Source organism: Poecilia reticulata, chromosome 22 (assembly GCF_904066995.2).
Source record: "Poecilia reticulata chromosome 22, P_reticulata-male-v2, whole genome shotgun sequence".
NCBI lineage: Eukaryota > Metazoa > Chordata > Actinopteri > Cyprinodontiformes > Poeciliidae > Poecilia > Poecilia reticulata.
The window spans coordinates 12,490,449-12,511,226 of record NC_088851.1 but is presented as its reverse complement, the minus strand read 5'-3'; the positions used below and the strand labels follow the sequence as shown (position 1 = coordinate 12,511,226).

At 39.2% G+C, this 20,778-nt stretch overlaps 1 protein-coding gene across 4 annotated transcripts; it reads left to right on the top strand.

Annotated features, from left to right (window-relative positions):
• Positions 1 to 265: 265 nt before the first annotated feature.
• Positions 266 to 20,288, top strand: ptpn21 (protein tyrosine phosphatase non-receptor type 21). Of its 4 annotated transcripts, XM_017302584.2 has the most exons (22): positions 266 to 554; positions 1,649 to 1,692; positions 1,921 to 2,010; positions 2,700 to 2,998; positions 3,695 to 3,864; positions 4,040 to 4,137; positions 4,941 to 5,008; positions 5,094 to 5,164; positions 6,105 to 6,192; positions 6,318 to 6,406; positions 7,149 to 7,236; positions 9,545 to 9,624; positions 9,731 to 9,838; positions 10,834 to 10,894; positions 11,628 to 11,703; positions 11,906 to 13,410; positions 14,702 to 14,842; positions 16,287 to 16,505; positions 16,918 to 17,046; positions 17,668 to 17,902; positions 18,012 to 18,169; positions 18,261 to 20,288. In XM_017302584.2, the coding sequence occupies exons 4-22, from the start codon at positions 2,819 to 2,821 to the stop codon at positions 18,387 to 18,389; spliced, it is 3,693 nt and encodes a 1,230-aa protein (XP_017158073.1). In that variant the 5' UTR covers positions 266 to 554; positions 1,649 to 1,692; positions 1,921 to 2,010; positions 2,700 to 2,818; the 3' UTR covers positions 18,390 to 20,288. The 4 variants fall into 4 exon arrangements, with proteins under 4 accessions (XP_017158073.1, XP_017158072.1, XP_008398031.1 ...); XM_017302583.2 differs by lacking the exon at positions 1,649 to 1,692; XM_008399809.3 differs by having other exon boundaries at positions 266 to 1,692.
• Positions 20,289 to 20,778: the final 490 nt, after the last annotated feature.

Below are 20,778 nucleotides of genomic sequence, written 5' to 3'. Positions count from 1 at the left end.
GATTAAAGTCACTGGGTGAACTGCGAGTCGATGCAAAAGGTAAACAAACAAGTTCGTGACAGCTGTCCCATTTCTGGCATTTTCACCGCTCAGCATTCCAGCTGTCTGATGTCATGTCACTGAAAAGCCCCGTGTATTCCTCCGCCGCTAAGGGACTACAACGAATTTGAATACGTTTTCAAATAAAATACGAACACCCACATAGCCGGTATGTATTCAGAGTAGACTTCTCGTATTTTTCACTTTAGTTCGGAATGTAGGTGGGCACTAAAACGTAAGTACTAAATATACAGCCTCGCGGAGGAAGACAGAGCCCACTTGTTGCTCTTCCAATCCCAGGAAGCGAAACACGCTTGGAACTTCAGCGAACTGTTGGGCCAAGAGAGGCATGGAGTTGCTGCGTTAGTTCAGGTCTACGGACTAACTACAGTCTAGTAAAAGTCTCACTCAAAATCAAAAAAGTATCCGAAGAGTTGTTCTCGACAGGCTTCGATGACGAAATCTTTAAGGAGCTGATATAATTTGGACTTTTAAATTGCATCTCTTGGCTAACGGTAACGTTAACACCTTTTTTTCTTCCCAAAATATTTACCGGCGACGTCAACCTCCCGAGGGTGTAGTCTATTTGCTGGAGCAGAAGTTAGCTAGCTAGTTGGAGTTAGCTGGTAAATTGAATGACTTTTAAATATAGCAATATAAAATGGTAGTTATAGAAGACGCCACATTATTTATCCAGGTAATTTGAATATAGTTGTTAGAATTATTTAATACAATGTGAGATTGAAACTGCGTGGAGTTAACGAAAAGGCACTGTTTTTGTTTTAGTTTGTTTCTCGAATCACTGGTTCTAGTTGTAGGTCAAGGCTATTTCCCGGGAGGGGATTATCCAAGCACAAGTCTGAAAAATGATGAATGTAGGTCAGGCGGTGGAATTAAAATATTTGTGCCACTACATATTTGTTTTCTTCCAAATGAGCATTAAAACAGCTAAAAACGGAATGAATGAGGGATAAAAAAATCATGTCAACAAGGTTTGTAAAGTAGAAAATGCAGCTCTGAAGATTACGTAAAACGGTTTGTCTGGATTATGACACTAGAAGAAATGACTTCTCCCACAAGTATCATACATTTTAAGATGAATCACTCTTCCTCACTTCTTACCCTTGGTTTTTTTGGAGTCTGCAGCTGCAGCTCCGGGACCGCATCTGACTTGTTAGGCCTTCCGAAATGGTTCGTAATAACTTTGGAAAAAACTATTTACAACTGAGCAATTTCAAAACTATATAAACGTAAAGACAAAGTTCGTTTAGCAGTTTTCTCTGTTTTTAATGAAAGATCTACATAATTTTGTACTTCAGAATGACATTAGTATTAAAATATTTTAATTTTTTTCCATATTTAAAAAGCAAACTGTACTTTCCCTCCCTTCAGTTTCTACAAATATGAGATGTTCAGTTTAAGAAAAAAATATTTATTCTCAATCTTAAACATTGGCTGTGTGTATATTTCTTTAACGGTGAAACATTTATATTTACACAAAACGTATTTTTTTTATGAAGGGTCATGTATGTTTTATAGCTTTATACTAATTTATTAGAAGCAAAGGAAGAAGTTATCACAATTTTTTCTGTGGATTGTTGTTACCTAGATATTTTAGGGACACTGGGAAAACACAGATGTAAATATTTTCAGGTAACATTTTATTTTACTTTATTTTTTCTTGACCAATGATGACTGCCATTTCTATTTTAAAGTGTTCTGATATGTTTTATAGCACTGTTAATTTTTGGAAATGAAAATGTAGCAAAAATAAAAGATTTCTCAATTTCACTAGCACATATAGTTTAATGCATACCAATATTTTTGTTTGTTATTTCCATCCATCCATCCATCCATTTTCTTTACACTCTTGTCCCTCAGTGGGGTCAGGAGGGTTGCTGGTGCCTATCTTCAGCTAACTTCCTGGCGAAAGGGCGGGGTCACCCTGGACAGGTCGCCAGTCTGTCGCAGGTTTGTTATTTCTATTTTGCTCAAACAAAAATAAATGAATACTAGTAAGATTTTTTTTAATTAAAATATATTTTCACAAAAACAAGAAAAACTCTCAAATATCTACTTTAATTTGTTCCAATACATAAAATAATAATAATAATTTAGCAGGTATACAAAATTTCTGACCATTTTAGAGTTAGAAAAACATGCTACTGCTATGACAGTGATTGAAAATAAGTCTCATTTTCTTCCTTACTCTCATCCATTATGTTTCTATCTCTCATATTTTTTGTGTACTGGGAATACATTTCCAAACAATTAAGTGCAATAAACCTTTTTTTGTCATTAAAGTACATTTGACATTACATTTTTTTTTGTTTTTCCCAACATGCAAAAAAAATAGTATGCTGACATTTGCTGCAGGATTTATTGCTCTAGACATGATACAAACTGATCTATTTAGTCACATAGTTTAACTAGAGAACTGATGCTATGTTAGCTTCTCTAAGGAGTGCATCAGTTTTTAGTATTTTAACCACTTCCTGAAATAAGTGCCCAGGGATAGCGAGAGTTGGGGCTCCTTAAGGGTGGTATTAGAGTTGCTTTGTGACAAGCCACAGGAAGTATTTTTTGTTATGCAGTGTTTTGTTGTCCCTCTACACTCTTGTACTCAGCGCATGTTTTGTCTTTCTCCTCTCGCATATCAGAGCTGACATTAAACGATGATTCCCATGACTTGAGACTTTCTCGCTGTTTTGGAGCGAACACCAGAAGGGAGTACTTCCTCTGGACGACAAGACATCGCCACCTGTGAAACGAGTAAATCATGCCCTTGCCATTTGGCTTTAAGCTCAAAAGGACTCGAAGGTATACTGTTTCAAGCAAGAGCTGTCTTGTCACTCGGATTCAGCTCCTGAATGGAGAGTTTGTTGAGTTTACGCTGTCTGTGGAGAGCACTGGGCAGGAATGTTTGGAGGCAGTAGCCCAGAGACTTGAGTTAAGAGAGGTATGTATGGGTTTTCATTCAATACAAATACTGATTGTTCCTTTTTAGGACTTGCTATCTCAGCAGTAAATTATTTTAGTTAGGCTGTCCTCCAGTCAGATTCCTTCTTGAAACTCTTGAATCGAACAGAAGAGACAGACAAGCAATTTCTTTCCAAATCAGTGTAACATTGGAATACATTATTTAAGTAGTGTACACACAATCATAGAGCGCTACTTTAATGGGTATGAATCGCATTTTTAAAATTACTTCATAAAAGAAAATGAAACCATTCCAAACATCTAACAGTGGTCATAAAAGCAGCACTGAGTCAGAATTTTAAAGATTTCAAATTTCCAGTAGAAACCTAAAGTAAAGTTGTTTCTGTTGCAAGAGACCTGATATCTTAATGTTGCACTGCAAGCCAAATTGAAAGCAAATGCTTTAATGTTATTTAGTGAGTAATAAAAAACAACAAATAGTTGCAGGAGGACAATATTTATATGTTCCCTAAATATAATTTAAAAAAAAAAAGTCTCAGGGATGTTATAATTGGGCTGAAGTTATCTGTTAAAAGCTGTGATATCCTCCAACATCCAGCACTAAATTTATTTAGAGGCTGTCATTAACATTTTGCCAGTAACTTCCAGATTGCTTGATGCTGCCATCCTCCACCACTCTGTGGCTAATGTGTATTTGTTCCTGTTTGTGTTGTAGATCACATATTTCAGTCTGTGGTACTTCAATAAGCAGAACCAGCAGAGATGGATCGACTTGGAAAAAGCCTTAAAGAAACAGTTGGACAAATATGGGCAGGAGCCCACAGTTTACTTTGGAGTTTTGTTTTACATACCCAGTGTTACCCAACTGCAACAGGAGATCACAAGGTGAAGTTCAGAAAAACCACCACAACTCCCATGCTGTAAACATTTCAGAAACAACGATTCAAGAGCTCTGGTTTGAGTTCTTGAAAGTCTGTCAGGAGAGATTAATGTCGCACTTTGATTGCACTAAAACCTACAGTGTTTGCTCTGCTCTTACTTCCATGTCACTGTCCCACAGATACCAGTATTACCTACAGTTGAAGAAGGATGTTCTTGAGGGCAGGATCACATGCTCACTGGACCAGGCTATTCGTTTAGCCAGTTTAGCAGTACAAGGTAAAAATCTCTGGGCAGCTTTAGGCTTTTGCCAGAAATGTAAGATTTTCTGTTCCTGTGTGTGTTTTTGGCCCTGACTCTGTTTACACTTAACACACTAAAATATAATTTTGAGCCTCTTGGTGTATTTCTTCATTCATATTAAACAAAACACCAAATGAGTCATAAATTACATTAAATTACTCACATCTGAAGTTGCTGCTCAGATATTTTTACAGCCAGTTTTGGCCGGCCGACTGGTTTTGATTTAATAAAAATGGTGCATGTTTTCCAGCAATGGAGCTAAATAGATAAGTGCAGCATTTTTTGCACCCAGAGCTCCTATTTAGCAGTTGGCTTTATATGCAGCTGGTAAAAGTACCTTTTACGTAGAGCAAAGTCCTTTTTTGATTCTTGCGATATGCTGCCTCTGAATGTCGACACCTGGTTTGTCAAGTTCTTCCACTTGATTTTAGATTTCTTCACTGTGTAATTTGATATGTTAACTCGGAAACTGTTATTTTCCTTCTGTCAGTTGTAGCTTTTGATCAGTACTCGTATCTGAAAAACTGAACACATCTGTGATTGTTTTTAGAAAACAACCTGGAGCTGCTAATATGTTTTTCAGACAGTGGTGCAAAACAAAATGGATCGCTCCAATTCTAAAATTAGACTGTCATGCACTGCTGTATTATACTCTACTGAAGTTCCCCATGGGTATTCCTGCTAAAATGCAAAGTGCTGTGAGGAAATGAGTCCTGAGAGTTTTGTTATGGAGTTTATGTGTTGAGCTGCACTCACTATTTTTTTTTTTATGCCAACAGCTGACTTTGGAGACTTCAATCGATATGACTCCCAGGAATTTCTTCAGAAGTTTGCACTATTTCCTATTGTAAGCATTTAGTTTCTTTATTTTCTCCAGTAGCGAAAGTTACTTTTGCTCTTTTGTTTTTCATGAAACCTAACTGTGTTTGCAGGACTGGATTCAGGATGAACGCGTGCTGGAGGAGGCCACTCAGAAAGTGGCAATTCTCTATCAGTCATTCAGGTGAGCATGTTTTCCATCCATCGATTCTTCTCTGTGCTTGGATCAAGAAATTAATAGACCTTAGGGTCCACTTTGCTCTCCTATTTTCTACCTACTCCTTTCCAGTTTGTTCTTTCCTTTTCAAATTTCTTAACTATTAACATACTAGTTTATAAACATGCTTAAAAAAATTGCAAAAAATGTTTTCTGGTGAAGTGCTTTGATAATTAGGGATATATAATCATACAAATACTCTGATCCTTCATATGATTAATGTTCTCTCATCAAACTACAGATATAAAACGTTAGTGTGGATCGCTAAGTTATTGCACTGTCTAGGAGTGCAATAATTTACTGAATTATTTTTCCATGCAGCGCTAAGACCCTCCTCCTGCCTCTGAATGTTTCTGACTGACCTATGTGTTTCACACATTTTCTGAAGCACATAAGCTCTCCGATGATGTTAAGAAAACTATAGTAGCCTTCAAAATAAAAGCAGTATCATTGTATTTGGCGCACTCTTGGTATTTACATTTTCACTCCGGTCAAAGGTTGTCAACAGGCTGGATTTGGACCGCAGTCCGTAAAATGCCCAGGTCTGCTCTAGATGGTGGTTGTTCTTTTTCAGACTTGAGCCTTAACTAATGTCATCAAAGCATGGGCTGAATGCCATGAGGAGTAAGGTTCAAATACAGTACAAAACAAACTTATTAAAGAAGTGGAAAGAGGAGACAAAGCCAGCATTTTATCAATGTTTTTATTTTTTGTTTATTCACTCCAGTTTCCAGAGATTAGCTTTCTTTCTACCCACCTCATGACTGTAGCCATCAATGTGTACATCTAAAACAAAAAAGTTGACTCCAGTCACTGTGCTGTGACTTACTTCAACAGTCGTATTCTTGTTTGCTTTGTGCTTTAAGGGCATTTTCATTTTATCATCATCCATTTTTCTTCTGTGCAGAGGTTTTTCAGCTCCTGAGGCAGAAATGCTGTACATGCAGGAGGTTGAAAAATTGGAAGGTTATGGGCAGGAGAGCTATCAAGCCAAGGTGGGTCTGCAACATTCAACCTACAGCTCTGGGCTCTCCAAAACCATTCAGAACAAAGCTATTTGATTGGTGCAATGTGGAATAAAACAAGCCTTTATCAGTTTATTTTGTTTGTTTTTGATCAGGACAACACAGGCGTAGACGTCACTCTGGGTTCCTGTCTTGATGGTATCTTTGTAAAATATAAGAATGGACGTTCACCTTTATTATATCGGTAAGTTTGAAAAAAATTCATGGCATTCCTGTCAGTTGATTGAACAAAGGTTGATGCACTTTCTCCTTGCTTGCTACAAATTCAACCATTTGGAAATGGTTACTTTTGTGAAAAGCACGGATAGCTGAGCTGTGGCACAAAGACTAGAGGAACGCCACCTACCGTTGTTATTAAAGAGAAAATGTTTTAAAACCAGATTTGGCAAACAACGATTTACAAGTCTGTAAAGCAACTGAATGCCAACTTGTTACTTGAGCTAATAGCCTGATTATGTCCTATTAGTACTCTAAATTGCTGAAAGGTGAAAAGGTGCAAGTTGACTGCTATATGTTTCAAAGTTAAAATGTCTATAAATAAATGTAATGGATCTCATTAAGACTGCAATAACCAATGTTATGGTATTTTCTCAGTAGTAGGAATGTTGTTACACTTTTTTTGGATCTAAAGCACTAAAACCATGTTTGTGTGCAAACACTGGCCCATGCCTAATTACAATTATCATGCAAGCAGTGATTAATTAATCCTGCTGGTATAGAGGGAGCTGATAGTGAAATCATTCCTCTAGGATACTGAAATACACTGTCTCACAGCCTACATAGTAAATGACAAGTATTCTAAGAATATGTATCTGCAGGACAGAATTATTTTTAGGTATTTAGTGCTCCCACAATTTAGAAAATAGTCGAACATTGTGTATGCCTTACAGCAGTAACATTCTTTGTTGTTTTTACGGCCTGTTCAGGTGGCATGAAATTACCAACATGAATCACAATAGGTCCTTCTTTGGCCTGGAGCTCAGCAACAGAGAGGAGAGTGTTCAGTTCCAGACCGTAAGTCTGTCCCTTCTCAACCAAAACATTGTTCTGTTTAACTTTATTTGGCTAAACAGGAATTTTTCATTTGTCATGGATTTCACCACTGGCTTATCTGAATGCCTCTTTGTGAGTGCAACGTATACAGTCATATAAAAAAGTTTGGGCACCCCTATTAATCTTAATCATTTTATTTCTCTAAATATTTGGGTGTTTGCAACAGCTATTTCAGTTTGATATATCTAATAACTGATGGAAACAGTAATATTTCAGTATTGGACACAGTAATATTTCAGTATTGAAATGAGGTTTATTGTACTAACAGAAAATATGCAATATACATTAAAACAAAATTTGACAGGTGCAAAAATGTGGGTCCCCTCATCATTTTATTGATTTGAATACTCCTAACTACTTTTCACTGACTTACTGAAGCACACAATTGGTTTGGTAACCTCATTAAGCTTTGAACTTCATAGCCAGGTGTATCCAATCATGAGAAAAGGTATTTAAGGTGGCCAAATGCAAGTTGTTCTCCTATTTGAATCTCCTCTGAAGAGCGGCATCATGGGCACCTCAAAACAGCTCTCAAATGATCTGAAAACAAAGATTGTTCAACATAGTTGTTTAGGGGAAGGATACAAATATTTGTCTCAGAGATTTAACCTGTCAGTTTCCACTGTGAGGAACATAGTAAGGAAATGGACAACCACTGTGACAGTTCTTGTTAAGCTCAGAAGTGGCAGGTCAAGAAAAATATCAGAGAGGCAGAGAAGAAGAATGGTGAAAAAAGTCAAGGACAACCCACAGATCACCTAAAAAGACCTGCAGCATCATCTTGCTGCAGATGGTGTCTCTGTGCATCGTTCAACAATTGAGCGCACTTTGCACAAGGTGCACTCTCCCATACAGAAACTGTATGGGAGAGTGATGCGAAAGAAGCAGTTTCTGCAAGCACGCCACAAACAGAGCCGTTTTGAGATATGCAAAAGCACATTTGAACAAGCCAGCTTAATTTTGGAATAAGGTCCTGTGGACTGATGAAACAAAGATTTAGTTGTTTGGTCATAAAAAAAAGCCGTTATGCATGGCGGCAAAAAAACACAGCTTGCCAAGAAAAACACTTGCTACCCACTGTAAAATTTGGTGGAGGTTCCATCACGCTTTGGGGCTGTGTGGCCAATGCCGGCACTGGGAATCTTGTTAAAGTTGAAGGTCGCATGGATTCCACTCAATATCAACAGATTCTTGAGAATAATATTTAAGAATCAGTTACAAAGTTGAAGTTACGCCGGGGATGGATATTTCAGCAAGACAATGATCCAAAACACCGCTCCAAATCTACTCAGGCATTCATGCAGAGGAACAGTTACAATGTTCTGGAATGGCCATCCAGTCCCCAGACCTGAATATCATTGAACATCTATGGGGTGATTTGAAGCGGGCTGTCCATGCTCGGTGACCATCAAACTTAACTGAACTGGAATTGTTTTGCAAAGAGGAATGGTCAAAAATACCTTCATCCAGGATCTAGGAACTCATTAAAAGCTACAGGAAGCGACTAGAGGCTGTTATTTTTGCAAAAGGAGGATCTACTAAATATTAATCACTTTTCTGTTGAGGTGCCCATACTTTTGCACCTGTCAAATTTTGTGTTAATCCGTACTGCACATTTTTTTTAGTCCAATAAACTTAGTTTCAATACTGAAATATTACTGTGTCCATAAGTTGTATCAAACTGAAATATTTGTTACAAACATCCAAATATTTAGAGATAAAAATAAATAAGATTAATAGTGGTGCCCAAACTTTTTCATTTGACTGTATTGAGGTTGTGTTTTTGGTTTACCAATGTGGAAAGACAGAAATAGTCTTTCGAAAGTATTCACAAAAACTTGTTCGTGTTTTTTTATTTGAACTTTGTGCCAAAGAACAACACAGAATCATGCATGACTGTGATGTGGAAGAAAAATATACATTTCAAAAAGTGTGAAACTCTTGACACCAACCTCACCAAAATAAAATCCATTCTGCTGCCAGAAGTCACCTAATGAGTTAATAGTCAGTTTTTTTATTATTATTATTTTATTTTATATCAGCTTTTCTGTGAAAACTTTAGAAGTTTGTTAGAGAACATCAGTAAAGATGAAGATCAAGAAACGCATAAGACAAGTTGGGGATTTTGCAGAGAGGGTGAAAAATAAGTAAAAGCTAGAGAGTGTATGTGTTTTTCCATTGCACTGTTGTAATCAAACTGAGTTAAGTACACCTCTGTACCTTTTTTGTCTTGCAGTTTCAAATATGCGTTTTCTTTCTTTATTTGTAGGACGACATGGAAACTTCTAAATACGTCTGCCGCATGTGTCTGGCCAGACTCAAGTTTTATAAGATAAACAAGAGCAACTTGTAAGCATTTTGCAGCATGTCTAGCCTAGTTCCTGTCTCCTTACCGTCTCCTTCTCCTCTTCAGTCTTACCTCATGTCTTTCCAATTCTCCTCTATCTCTCTTCAGAGAGGAGAGTCCCGCTCTGCCCTCTGAGAGCTCCCAGAAGTCCCTTCTCACTCTATCCTTTCCTCGTTTTCCAATACTCTCTCGCACATCTCTGCCTTCAGTAAAGGGGTGAGCAACACTGCCACCCTGTGTCTGTGTGTTCCCACAAGTTCGCCACCGGAGGACAAAAATGAAAGCTCTCTATATTGCCTAAAGTATTGATGCTTGTCTGTGAATAAGAATGTAGGCGAGCCAGTAATTGCGACCACATGTTCTATCCATCCATCCATTTTCTTTCACCCTTGTCCCTCAGTGGGGTCGGGAGGGTTGCTGGTGCCCATCTCCAGCTAACGTTCCGGGCGAGGGGCGGGATGCACCCTGGACAGGTCGCCAGTCTGTCGCAGGGCAACACAGAGACACACAGGACACACAACCATGCACACACACACTCACACCTAGGGGCAATTTGGAAAGGCCAATTAACCTGACACACATGTTCTATTTTTCTATTTTATTCAGATTCTACAAGCATTTGGGCAAAAATCAGTCACTCTTGGGGATCATAAAATTTTAATTCCCTGATAAGATGACTCCTAAGCACAAAGTCCATCTTTGAAATCTCCTCGCTTTGAAATAGCTAGTAGAGGTTTATAACCAAATGAAGGCAATTAAGAAGAGAGTGCCTGGCCACATAAAAGCGTTTATAGATCAAGAACAGTGCACAGAGCTTCATGAAGCCAGAAATTTGACTTTTCTGCAGTAAAGCATTTTTTGTTTTCACATGCTTTCTATGAGTCATAAGTGCATAAAGCAAGGTCCATAAATCAATATTAAAGCCTATTTGTTAACATGTATGTGTCTGAAGCGTCTCAATACTGCAGATATTATAGCATCTATATAGATTTTTTTTCTTGTATCAAACATACCACAGTTTTAAACTTAGTCAAGACACCACAAATGAGTTCTGACCCAACACCAATGATAATTAGAGACTAGAGACCAGGAAGCTTCCTGAAATTGATTTTCTGGGTAATTTAACATATTTATACAACAGAAATATTTAAACTAGTGCCATTTCATTTCAATAAGCTTTCAGTTTTTTGTTCTTTTTTTTGTTTCTTCAGCCAAACTCCACCTACGGCAGTCAATTTAGTCAGACGGAGATCTTCAACGAGAATTTCTCTGGTAATGTCTACGTTGTCCTACTACACACCTGTACAGTGGAATCAGTTTAATTTTATGCAATGTTAAACACTCTGAAATTTTCCCTGCAAAATTTGTTACATTTGACAAAAGCAAAACTTTCCTTTTTTTTTTTACATAAGGTCTTTCTTCTGTGTTGCCTTAATATTTACAGATGTGATCATTTCAATACATCGCAAAAAAATAAAAAAATAGTACCAGTGGTTTAATGTGGTAACTCAATAAATGCACTGTCTGTGAAAATCATATTAATTTCATTACTTATTTCATATTTCCTGCCCTCGGGCTCATCATGAAATAATCTCAACTTTCACTCAGGCTCATAAAGTAGCCCCTAACATTCTCTTGGTTAATCTAAGTTGCAGTTTATCTGCAGACAAATATCTTTTGCTCTTGAGCCCTGCCCACTGATTTTAATGTATGGCAGAAAGATTAAATGAATTGCAACACAGAAAGGCAGAATAATTAAGTAAAATAAAAACCTCCTGACTATAATTCTAGTAAATAAATGTGTATGCTTGACATGAGTATGCAGTTTTTGTTTTTACATTTACTTACGTGTGTATTTCATGAATTGCAGAAACCTTTACACCAGTTATTTATTTGATGCATGGTTTCCACTTTGATGTAAATGAATCTGAATAGAAATAAATATTTAAAGACTTTTGACTCTAGTAATTATGAGAGTTGATTAAAATCTTTCGTTTCTTTACAGCCAAAGTCTCAGGCCTACTTGATGCCTCAGATGCACTACAATGGCCATTTTACTGAGCCCTACACTTCATCACAAGGTACGCACCAACTAGAAATAGGGTTGCATTCCCACGCCAGGCAATGGGATTGAAATCTGCTTTTTTTCTCACCAATGTGCCCAATTCCAATTTTTTCACTCCTTTTTTTTTTTTCAATTACCTTCCTTTGTGTTATGATCTTGTGACGATACTGCCGGCTCTCCCTGCTGAGTAAACTTCAGATGTTCCCTCTCTCTCGTAGATAACCTGTATATGAACCCCCAGAATGGTTTTTACTACCACTCCCAGACCAGCCTGGACTGCTCTCCTCTGGAGTACAGCAGCGGAGGGCGTCTGCGTAACGGCAGCGTCTACAGCGCCCACAGCACCAGCTCACTGAACAATCCCCAGCACTACCTTCAGCCCTCGCCCATGTCCTCCAACCCCTCCATTACAAGTGACATCACCAGGCCAGACTTCGTTCCCTCCCATCGCCACAGCGCGCTCATCCCACCCTCCTATCGTGCCACTCCTGATTACGAGACGGTAATGCGGCAGAAGAACCGAGGCATGGCAGGGGGCATGGTTCTGTCTCAGGAGCATCGGCAGAGCCACTCCATGAGGAATTTGAACATCGGGAACTCGTACGCCTACAGCAGACCGGACCCTCTGGTTTGCAGCCAACCAGAAATTAGAGTAGAGTACGGCGGAACGTCCCAGCATCACCAGTACCCCTTTCATCTGGGCTCCAGCTTCCACAGCCCCTCTCCGTACCCCTACCCTCCAGAGCGGAGGCCCGTTGTTGGAGCCGTCAGCGTCCCGGAGCTCACAAACGTCCAGCTGCAGCAGGCGCAGGATTATCCGGCCCCCAACATCATGAGAACGCAGGTCTACCGACCGCCACCACCTTGCCCGTATGCTCACCCGCGTCCTGCCAACAGCACGCCCGACCTGTCTCGTCACCTCTACGTCAGCAGCAGCAACCCAGACCTGATAATCACCAGACGAGTCCATCACTCTGTCCAGACCTTCCAGGAGGACAGCCTGCCTGTCGCACACTCCCTACAGGAAGTATCGGAGCCTCTGTTCAGCGCTCCGCCACATCGACAGCAGTACCACGCTCACAAGCGAAACTCCATCGAGATCGCCGGCTTGGCTCACAGCCTGGAGGCGGTGAGGGTCAAAGAGAGAACTATGTCCTCCTCAGCAGCGGAAGCAGCAACTCCACCTCCTGTGGTGCATTCGGGATCCCAGGTTAACGTGTTTTTAGAACACGCTAAGACGGCAGAGAGGGGAGACGCACAGTACGGACACAAAAAGTCTCTGTCCGACGCAACAATGCTAGTTCATAGTAGCGGGGAAGATGAGGAGTTGGAGGACGATAGCGGGCGTCACACTCCTCTTTCACAGGAAGCGGTGGTTATTCCAGAGCAGCCAGCACCGCAGCAGCAGCATCGCAGCCTGACATCTCTGTCCTCTGTGACGACTCAGCAACAAATCCCGAAGGAGCCGCCTCCCGCGTATCCCATAGGGTCTGCCCTAGACCCCTCCAAAACCAGCCCCCTGGTCTATAAAGTTCACCCTCGGATCCACAAAGGAGAGCCGCTTTACATGCTGTCAGATTTGAGACAACCTGAAATTATGCCCTCAGTGTCTGAGAGCGACGTGAGCGAGCAAGACAATCACAAGCCCAAGAGAGACTTCAGTAAGGGACCCGTGTTCGCGCTTCCTGCTGGAGGGGAAACGTTACAGGGTTTACCTCCTCCGGTGAGTTTCTTCTCTAAAAATCTGCTTTTTGTCTTGTAGCAGATTTATTGTTATCAGGGTTTCTACAGAGTCTGGGAAAATCTCAAGACATGAAATCTGAATAAGAAGACTCCATCCAACCAACCATTAATTTTAATCCTAACTACTGTCAAAAATATCTGATTTAAGTTCATAATAAAGTCTTTTTTTTTTATTTAAATTTTAAAATTGGCTTAAAAAAAAGGTCAAAATGCTGGAAATTTAAATCTTGTATAGGCCTGTCACAATGGCAAATTCTGCTTTGATATATGGTCTCAGTAGTTTTTGTAACAAACGATAATATTTTTGTTTTTTGACTATTTTCAACTAATATAATGATAATGGCATAATAATACAAGCTTGCCCTCTTAAAGACTGATAAACTTTAATGCTGTAAACAACACTGTAACCTAATTCAAGATATTTTTATATCAGAAATAAATCGCAACAATAAGAATAAAGAAGGAGGAAATGAAAAACACACAAAACCAAAACCTTAAATGAAATGAATTATTACCTCTTTGTAAATGAAATTGCCCTTAAAAAAATATTAAATATCAGACTGGAAATAATTAAGCTAATTTTTCAATTATTCTTGATAAGTTTTGAGTTTTTGACATTGAAGGATTGTCTGAACCCTGTTGCAGGGTTTTATCAGTCATTTCCTGCATACCAAGATACAAACGTTTGTTAATGAGGAGTTGCTCCCTGTAAGAATGCGAAAGTGAAGGTGCTGGCAAGATGAGCAGAAGAAACCAGACAGCCAACAGAAGTCGGCGTTGGACGTAGAGAAGCAGCTGGCAGACACTTGTAGAATAAAGTAACAAAACTGGAATGTTAAAAATGAAACATAGGGCGTTATCCCTGATTGTGTTTGAAATATTGTATTTCTGGGCAGTCAGCTGCTCTGGTCAGCAGTGACCATAGACGCGATTTGTCTGTGTTTTTGGAACACTTCTAAAAATACTAGTTTAACTTTAGATTTTTTTTTATGACGTTTTTGAAAATCACACAAACGGACTTTGAGAGAGAAGGAAGATGGGTTGGAAGTTTGCTTCGCCTGCAGATGATGACCGCGATAGTTTCAGGTTGACAAGTCAGCAAAAGGAATGCCGCTCTGCTTCCTTGTTTAACAGGAAAGGTGACATTTTAGCTAAAGAAAACAATCAGCAAGCATGCGCCGTCCCTCCCTTCACCTGTCTGGAGTCCCTTTTTTTATCCAAAGCTTTTACACATTTCCCCTGATCTCTTTGTCTCCGCTCGGTCGCACCAGGGGATGAAGAAAGGATCCAGGTCAGAGGTGAGGAAGATGGGCCCTCTGAAGGTGGCCCGTCACAACGGCCTGTCGGTGTCCAGGAAGGTGGTGCAGAACGAGGTCAAAGACGAGCCGGAGCAGCCGTCTAACAATGAGAAAGTAAGACGCTTCAGTTTTCAGTGCCTTGCTCCTCGAGAATTAACACGTCTAATGTTTCATTTTCACGTTTAAAACTAAAGAGAGAAATGTTTCCTGAAGGGTAAACAGCTGATCAACAGGAGTTGCAGGTTTTGTTGGTGTTCATAAACTTCAGGAGTGGATTTTTATTAAGAGGGAAACATAATGGAGATTCTTTCAGGTCTAAGTTTAAAATAAATTGTGTGAATTTATGCCTCATTCAGTAGCTGATCAAGTTGTCTAAATAATGGTGTTTCTGTCTGAAAGTGTAAAAACAAACAATTTTGAAGGTCATTGTTATTTGACTTGAACACATGACAGCTGTGTTTTTTTTCTCTGCACAGCAACAATATTTACACTTTTAGAAAGTTTATTTTAAAAAAGAGGTAAGAATTTAATCAGGGTTGTTTTAACAGCTAACATTAAACTCATGCTATGACAACAACAATTACCATAGATGGAGTGTAGTGTATTTTGCGACCCTTTCAGGGGTATTTTTTAAAGTCTTTCCCAATTTTAATATTTGATTTTTGTCTGTTTAAAATTCAAAGAATTTCCCCATAAAAAAATAATCTAAGCTGTTTTAGATCTGACCAACGATGAGGAAGATTATGCACAGCTCACTGCACTGGATAATTTGTTCTCTTCATGAAATCAGCCTGGGATCCTAAACCTGGAAAACATTCACTGTAATCCACACAGGTGCTTTGGAATAAATCCTAAACCTGGAAATATCTTTATTTTCATAGCATTCAATTTTAGTTATCTAAACAGAGTCATTGCACAAAATCATAATTTATTTAAGTTTTTTGATGATTATTTACACTATTGAATACAGTGTTACCTTGGTGAAATGCCTCTCACAGCTCAGACAGTGTTAGGGTGTCGTCTCTATTGCAGTCGATCAGCTTGAGGCTCTGCTGGGGCATTAAGGAAGCTCTAATTACGTTATTATCGACCTTCAACTCGTCTGCGCTGTCGGGTCTGGTCTCTCTCATCTTTCTTCTGACAGTATTAAACCAGCTGCTGGTGCATCTGGCAGCGTGGCGAGGTGCCGAGTCCTCCTGGAAAAATAATAAATTGAGATCTCCATAAAGCTGCTCAGCAGCTGGAAGCATGAAGAATGTTCCCGATGGACAGCTGCGTTTGGTTTTAGACTTGATAAAAACCCAGACATTTCTGATATCATCCCTGGTTAAATTGTTGCTTAAAATAAAAAAATGTGACCTTAGCTCGTGTTTTGGATAGAGATCCTCCAGCTGCACCCCACCTGAAACTGAACCCCGTTTCTTGCGTTGGTGTGCAGTCTTCTTAAAGGTGCAATTATTAGTGCTAGGCAAGATTTTCTTTCCTTTAACTCAACTTTCCATTAACATTCTCAAACATAATTGAGTTGGTCTAAAGTGTGTGAGTGTGTGTGTTTCAGTGCAAGTTGCTGGAGCAGCATGTGGAAATGGGGGAGCTGCTGAAGGAGTTTGAGAGCGTCCCAAAGCGCGTCCCAGGAGAGGATTGCAACACGGCCCTGCTTGCAGAGAACAGGGACAAAAACCGCTTTTCAGACGTCCTGCCTTACGACAGCAGCAGAGTGGAGCTGGTTCCCACTAAAGAGAACAACACGGGCTACATCAACGCGTCGCACGTTAAGGTAAGAGGCGCACAAAGATGTTTAATGGTGGCTCACAAACCTTTTGGCTTCCAATGCAAACCACTGGCAAGGAGATGCAACCAACCAACAAACCAGTTTAGCAAGGAATCAAACGGCCTCTACGTTTAAACATCTGGAGCTGCTGCTTTTCCACAGGAGGAACATTATTGTCACAGATATGATATAAACGATTTGATTAATTTCTTGATATCGGCTCAAGGCCTAAATGCTTTCCTATTCCACTTTTGGTTTTACATTTAGTCTCACTTTCCAGAATTTTAGCAAGTGCACTGCTGCTATTCAAAATGAGTATTTAAGCTTCGTCAGTCATGTGTGTCGGATTATTTGTGACATTCAAATCTGCCACACCGACATTTTCCCACTTCCCGCTTCCTCCTTTTGTCTCCGTTAGGTAACAATAGGCGGAAAGACGTGGAGCTACATCGCTGCACAGGGTCCTCTGTCTCACACGTGTGCAGACTTTTGGCAGATGGTGTGGGAGGAGGACGTCTCCATCATCGCCATGGTGACTGCTGAAGAGGTGCGTTCATTCTTTACAATCAAAGTTAAACATTTGCTTTTATTCATTCGTTTGGGTTTATCTAAAATGGTCAGATACATCACCCTGCACAGAAAATATAAATTATTCTCTAATACGTTATTAAATGAGGCAAAACTTTACCGTTTTTATGTTCTTTTGGATCTACCAGATTATTTCTATTTGCCAAATGCCAAAATAATCAGATGTATTTAAAAAAAAAAAAAAAACAGTTCAAATAAAATCTATCTAATGGATTTTAAAAGGATGTCTAAAGAAATGTCTCTCATATTACTTTAACAGTGTAAATAATACAAGGCAATTCAAAAGCTATTGAATGGGTTGGAAGTTGGAAGTAAATTATAGATGAACAGCTCGAAAGCTTCCGCTAAAGAATACAGTCAGCTTTTAATTAGGAAAATTAATTTGGTATTTAGAAACGGGCTTTAGGTTGTTGACTTAAGACCCGTATCTAGCTACGGATATTCGCTGATGTCATCAGGTGTCAGGACAGAGATCTAGAAGGTCCTTTTTAAACAGAGGTAAAGGATGAGGCCGAATATGTTTCCCTGAGGAACTCCTCCTACTACAGAGCCAGTTTTCCACATCCCTGCCTTCCTGCAGGAGAGCGGTCGAGAGAAGAGCTGCCGCTATTGGCCTCGTCTCGGCTCCCGGCACAACACGGTGACTTACGGCCGATTCAGGATCACCACGCGGTTCAGGACGGAATCTGGCTGCTACGCCACCACGGGGCTGAAGATCAAAAACGTCCCCAAGGACCAAGAGAGGACCGTCTGGCATCTGCAGTACACGGACTGGCCTGACCATGGCTGTCCAGAGGACTTTAAAGGCTTCCTCAGTGAGTGGAACCAGTCTGCTCTTCATGATCCAACCTGTTGCTGACTTGTTATGAAATATTTTAAAGTTAATCTATCACCTCTTCTTTCTGTGAATACGTACGTCTCCAGCGTACCTCGAGGAGGTCCAGTCTGTGAGGAGACACACGAACGCCATCAGTGACCCAAAGAACATCAACCCAGTGCTGGTCCACTGCAGCGCTGGAGTGGGTCGCTCCGGAGTCGTCATCCTTTCTGAGCTCATGATAGCTTGTCTGGAGCACAACGAGGTAAACCATCCTCCGTGAAAGAGGAGGAAAACCAGAGCTAACATTTGTCCATCTGCGAATGAGCGTCATGTAATTACCGTCACTGTTTCAGGTGCTGACTGTCCCAGAAGTCCTGAGGATGCTGCGTGACCAGAGGATGCTGATGGTTCAGACGTTGTCTCAGTACACGTTTGTCTACAAGGTTCTCATCGAGTACCTCCGCAACTCCAGGCTCATCTGATGGGCGACGCATCCGGGATTACCGCAGAGGGGAGGATTAAGCGTTTATAACAAACTGCACTGAGGCAGCTGCTCATATCTGTCCCAAGCGTGGATGCCATAATTTGGACCCCGTTTTTGCCAAGTATGAAATCACTTTCATTCTAAGAAGTGAAATGATGAGAGAGAAGCGACGCCACATGAAGAATCTCAGACTGTGACCTGCCTCTTAACAGTATTAATCTTAAAGATATTTTTTTACCCACGCAGGTTAACAAAGCCCAGCACTTTGATGGTACCACATGTACATAATGAAGCAATGCTAAGCTGCATAAACAAATACTATTGAAAACTTTTATGTTCATTTAATGAAGGATACTTTTGAAATCACGGATAGGTGCTTCTGAATAAACAAGAAAAAAATCTTTGAAAATGTAATTTATGTTAATAATTTGATTCCAAAAGTAAAACTTGGAAACATTATGCAGTGATATTTGATAAATATGGTTTACAGGTAAATTTGAATATTGCAGAAGACGAATAAAAAGGTGTTGTACACTGCAAAAACACAAAGTCTTACCAAGTACATTTAGTGCAAATATCTTGGTACACACGAAATAATAAAAAAACTAACTTGCAAGTAGCTTTTCAGCAAAATATAGGAGCTTATTTAAGTCAATAATTTTTTTAATATAAAAAAAAAGCACTGGTTCTATTGGCAGATTATTTCACTTACAACATTGTTGTACATGGTGAAAGTTTCTTAGTTCACTTGAAAAGAGACAAAACTAAGAAACTAGACTGAAAATACTTGGTAAGATTTTTTGTTTTTGCAGTGTACAACTCTGGGTTTTTATTAGCTGTAAGCCATAATCATCAAACCCAATCTCACAATGTGTATCAGTGTTAACAAATCTACATAACGAGTTTAGCTTTTCTTTTTTTTTTTATAGAATTAACCATGTTGGATTATATTCCACTTTATTCAGATGTACCTTTGTTGTATTATTGCTTTGTTTTATCTCTGCTGTCTGTTGGAAAACTCAGTAACTTATTGAATCTGAGATTGTCTCCTAGAGTCAAGATAAAAAAATAATCAGGCTGTTTGCATAAAAATATGCATCTGTAGTGTTTTAACAAAATCTACTTTACCTCTGAGGAGCTGTAAAGCCACACATCTGCTGTAAGAGGGACAGTGAGAACTGGACTTTGTGAAACACTGGACGGACGAGAACTGGAACGAAGAGAAAAGTGCTAACTTTTAAAAAAAAAATTTGGAGGGGAAGGGAGAAGTTTTATTTATGGGTTTAAAACAATTTTAGTTTGTATTTAAAGATTTACTGTTTGCTGCAACTAAAACCAAATCAATACACCGTCTAAGCTGTTACAAAGTGCCTTAAAAACTGGAAAGGCAGAGCTTTTTTTTGTATTTTGGAAAGCTAAGAAGGACATGCTTCTGATTTAGTGTAATTTATTGAAGTGATAAAGCATTTTGTGAAGGAGATACAAATGAAACGTGATTTATTATTATTTTTCCCTGTATAAATCAGACGACATGCAGCTGTGAGCTGGTTCGGCTGAACGGAGTGTCTCCTGTTCCGGTGTTCTGCTCTGCGATTATTAAAGAAATCGAGAGTTTAAACTGCACAGAAACGACGTTTACACACGCTCTGGAACAACAACAAATTTTAAAAGTCAATTTATTCAGGTAGCCTGATTGTCGCTGACAAGTTTTTCTAAGATACAACGATGTGATCTGAAGAAAAATGCTTCAGATTGTTCTTTTGAAGAATTAAAACTAAAAGTGTAAACGTTCAGCCATGTACAGGTACTTTTGTCACTGTAAATTCTGCTCCAATGAGTATTGTAAAAATGTTTATAAACTATATGTATTAAAGCCAACATGCTGTTACCGGTAGAAGTATTGAAATAAGTCGTTTTTGCATCACTGCTGATGTTCAGTCCATTTTATGGCGACCAATAGAGGCTTTTATTTATTAAAATCGGATGTGAGGGCTCATATCTACTCTAGGTAGCACTGCTGATAGTTTTCAGTTTTAAATCTAATACAAATTTAAGAAGAGGTCTCTCCTCTTTTCATGTGGGAAAAATGTAGAATTTTCTGCTGATATTTACAGTAATAAAGTCCTCATTCACCGTGGTCAAGCTTTTCCAACAGGTTTCAATTTTACTACTTGTTCTCTTCACCTCGTCTATGCAGGGGCCACGTTTACAATGCAGGTCAGAAGTTTACAGTCACGTGTAAATTTTTTTTTTTTTGATGCTTTATTTGTTTATTCACAAAGGTGGGCTGAATAAACATTTTAATAAGAATTAAGTTTTCTTTTTCACTAATACACACATGGTCAAAATGATTATTTACATAGCACTAACAAAATGAAATCAAACTG

Bases quoted from the DNA above. Each gene is read 5' to 3' on its own strand.
- ptpn21 (XM_017302583.2), top strand. From the start codon at position 2,819: ATGCCCTTGCCATTTGGCTTTAAGCTCAAAAGGACTCGAAGGTATACT. The intron at 4,138-4,940 runs GTAAAAATCTCT...TTATGCCAACAG, and splicing joins AGCCAGTTTAGCAGTACAAG to CTGACTTTGGAGACTTCAAT. The intron at 11,704-11,905 runs GTACGCACCAAC...TCTCTCTCGTAG, and splicing joins GCCCTACACTTCATCACAAG to ATAACCTGTATATGAACCCC.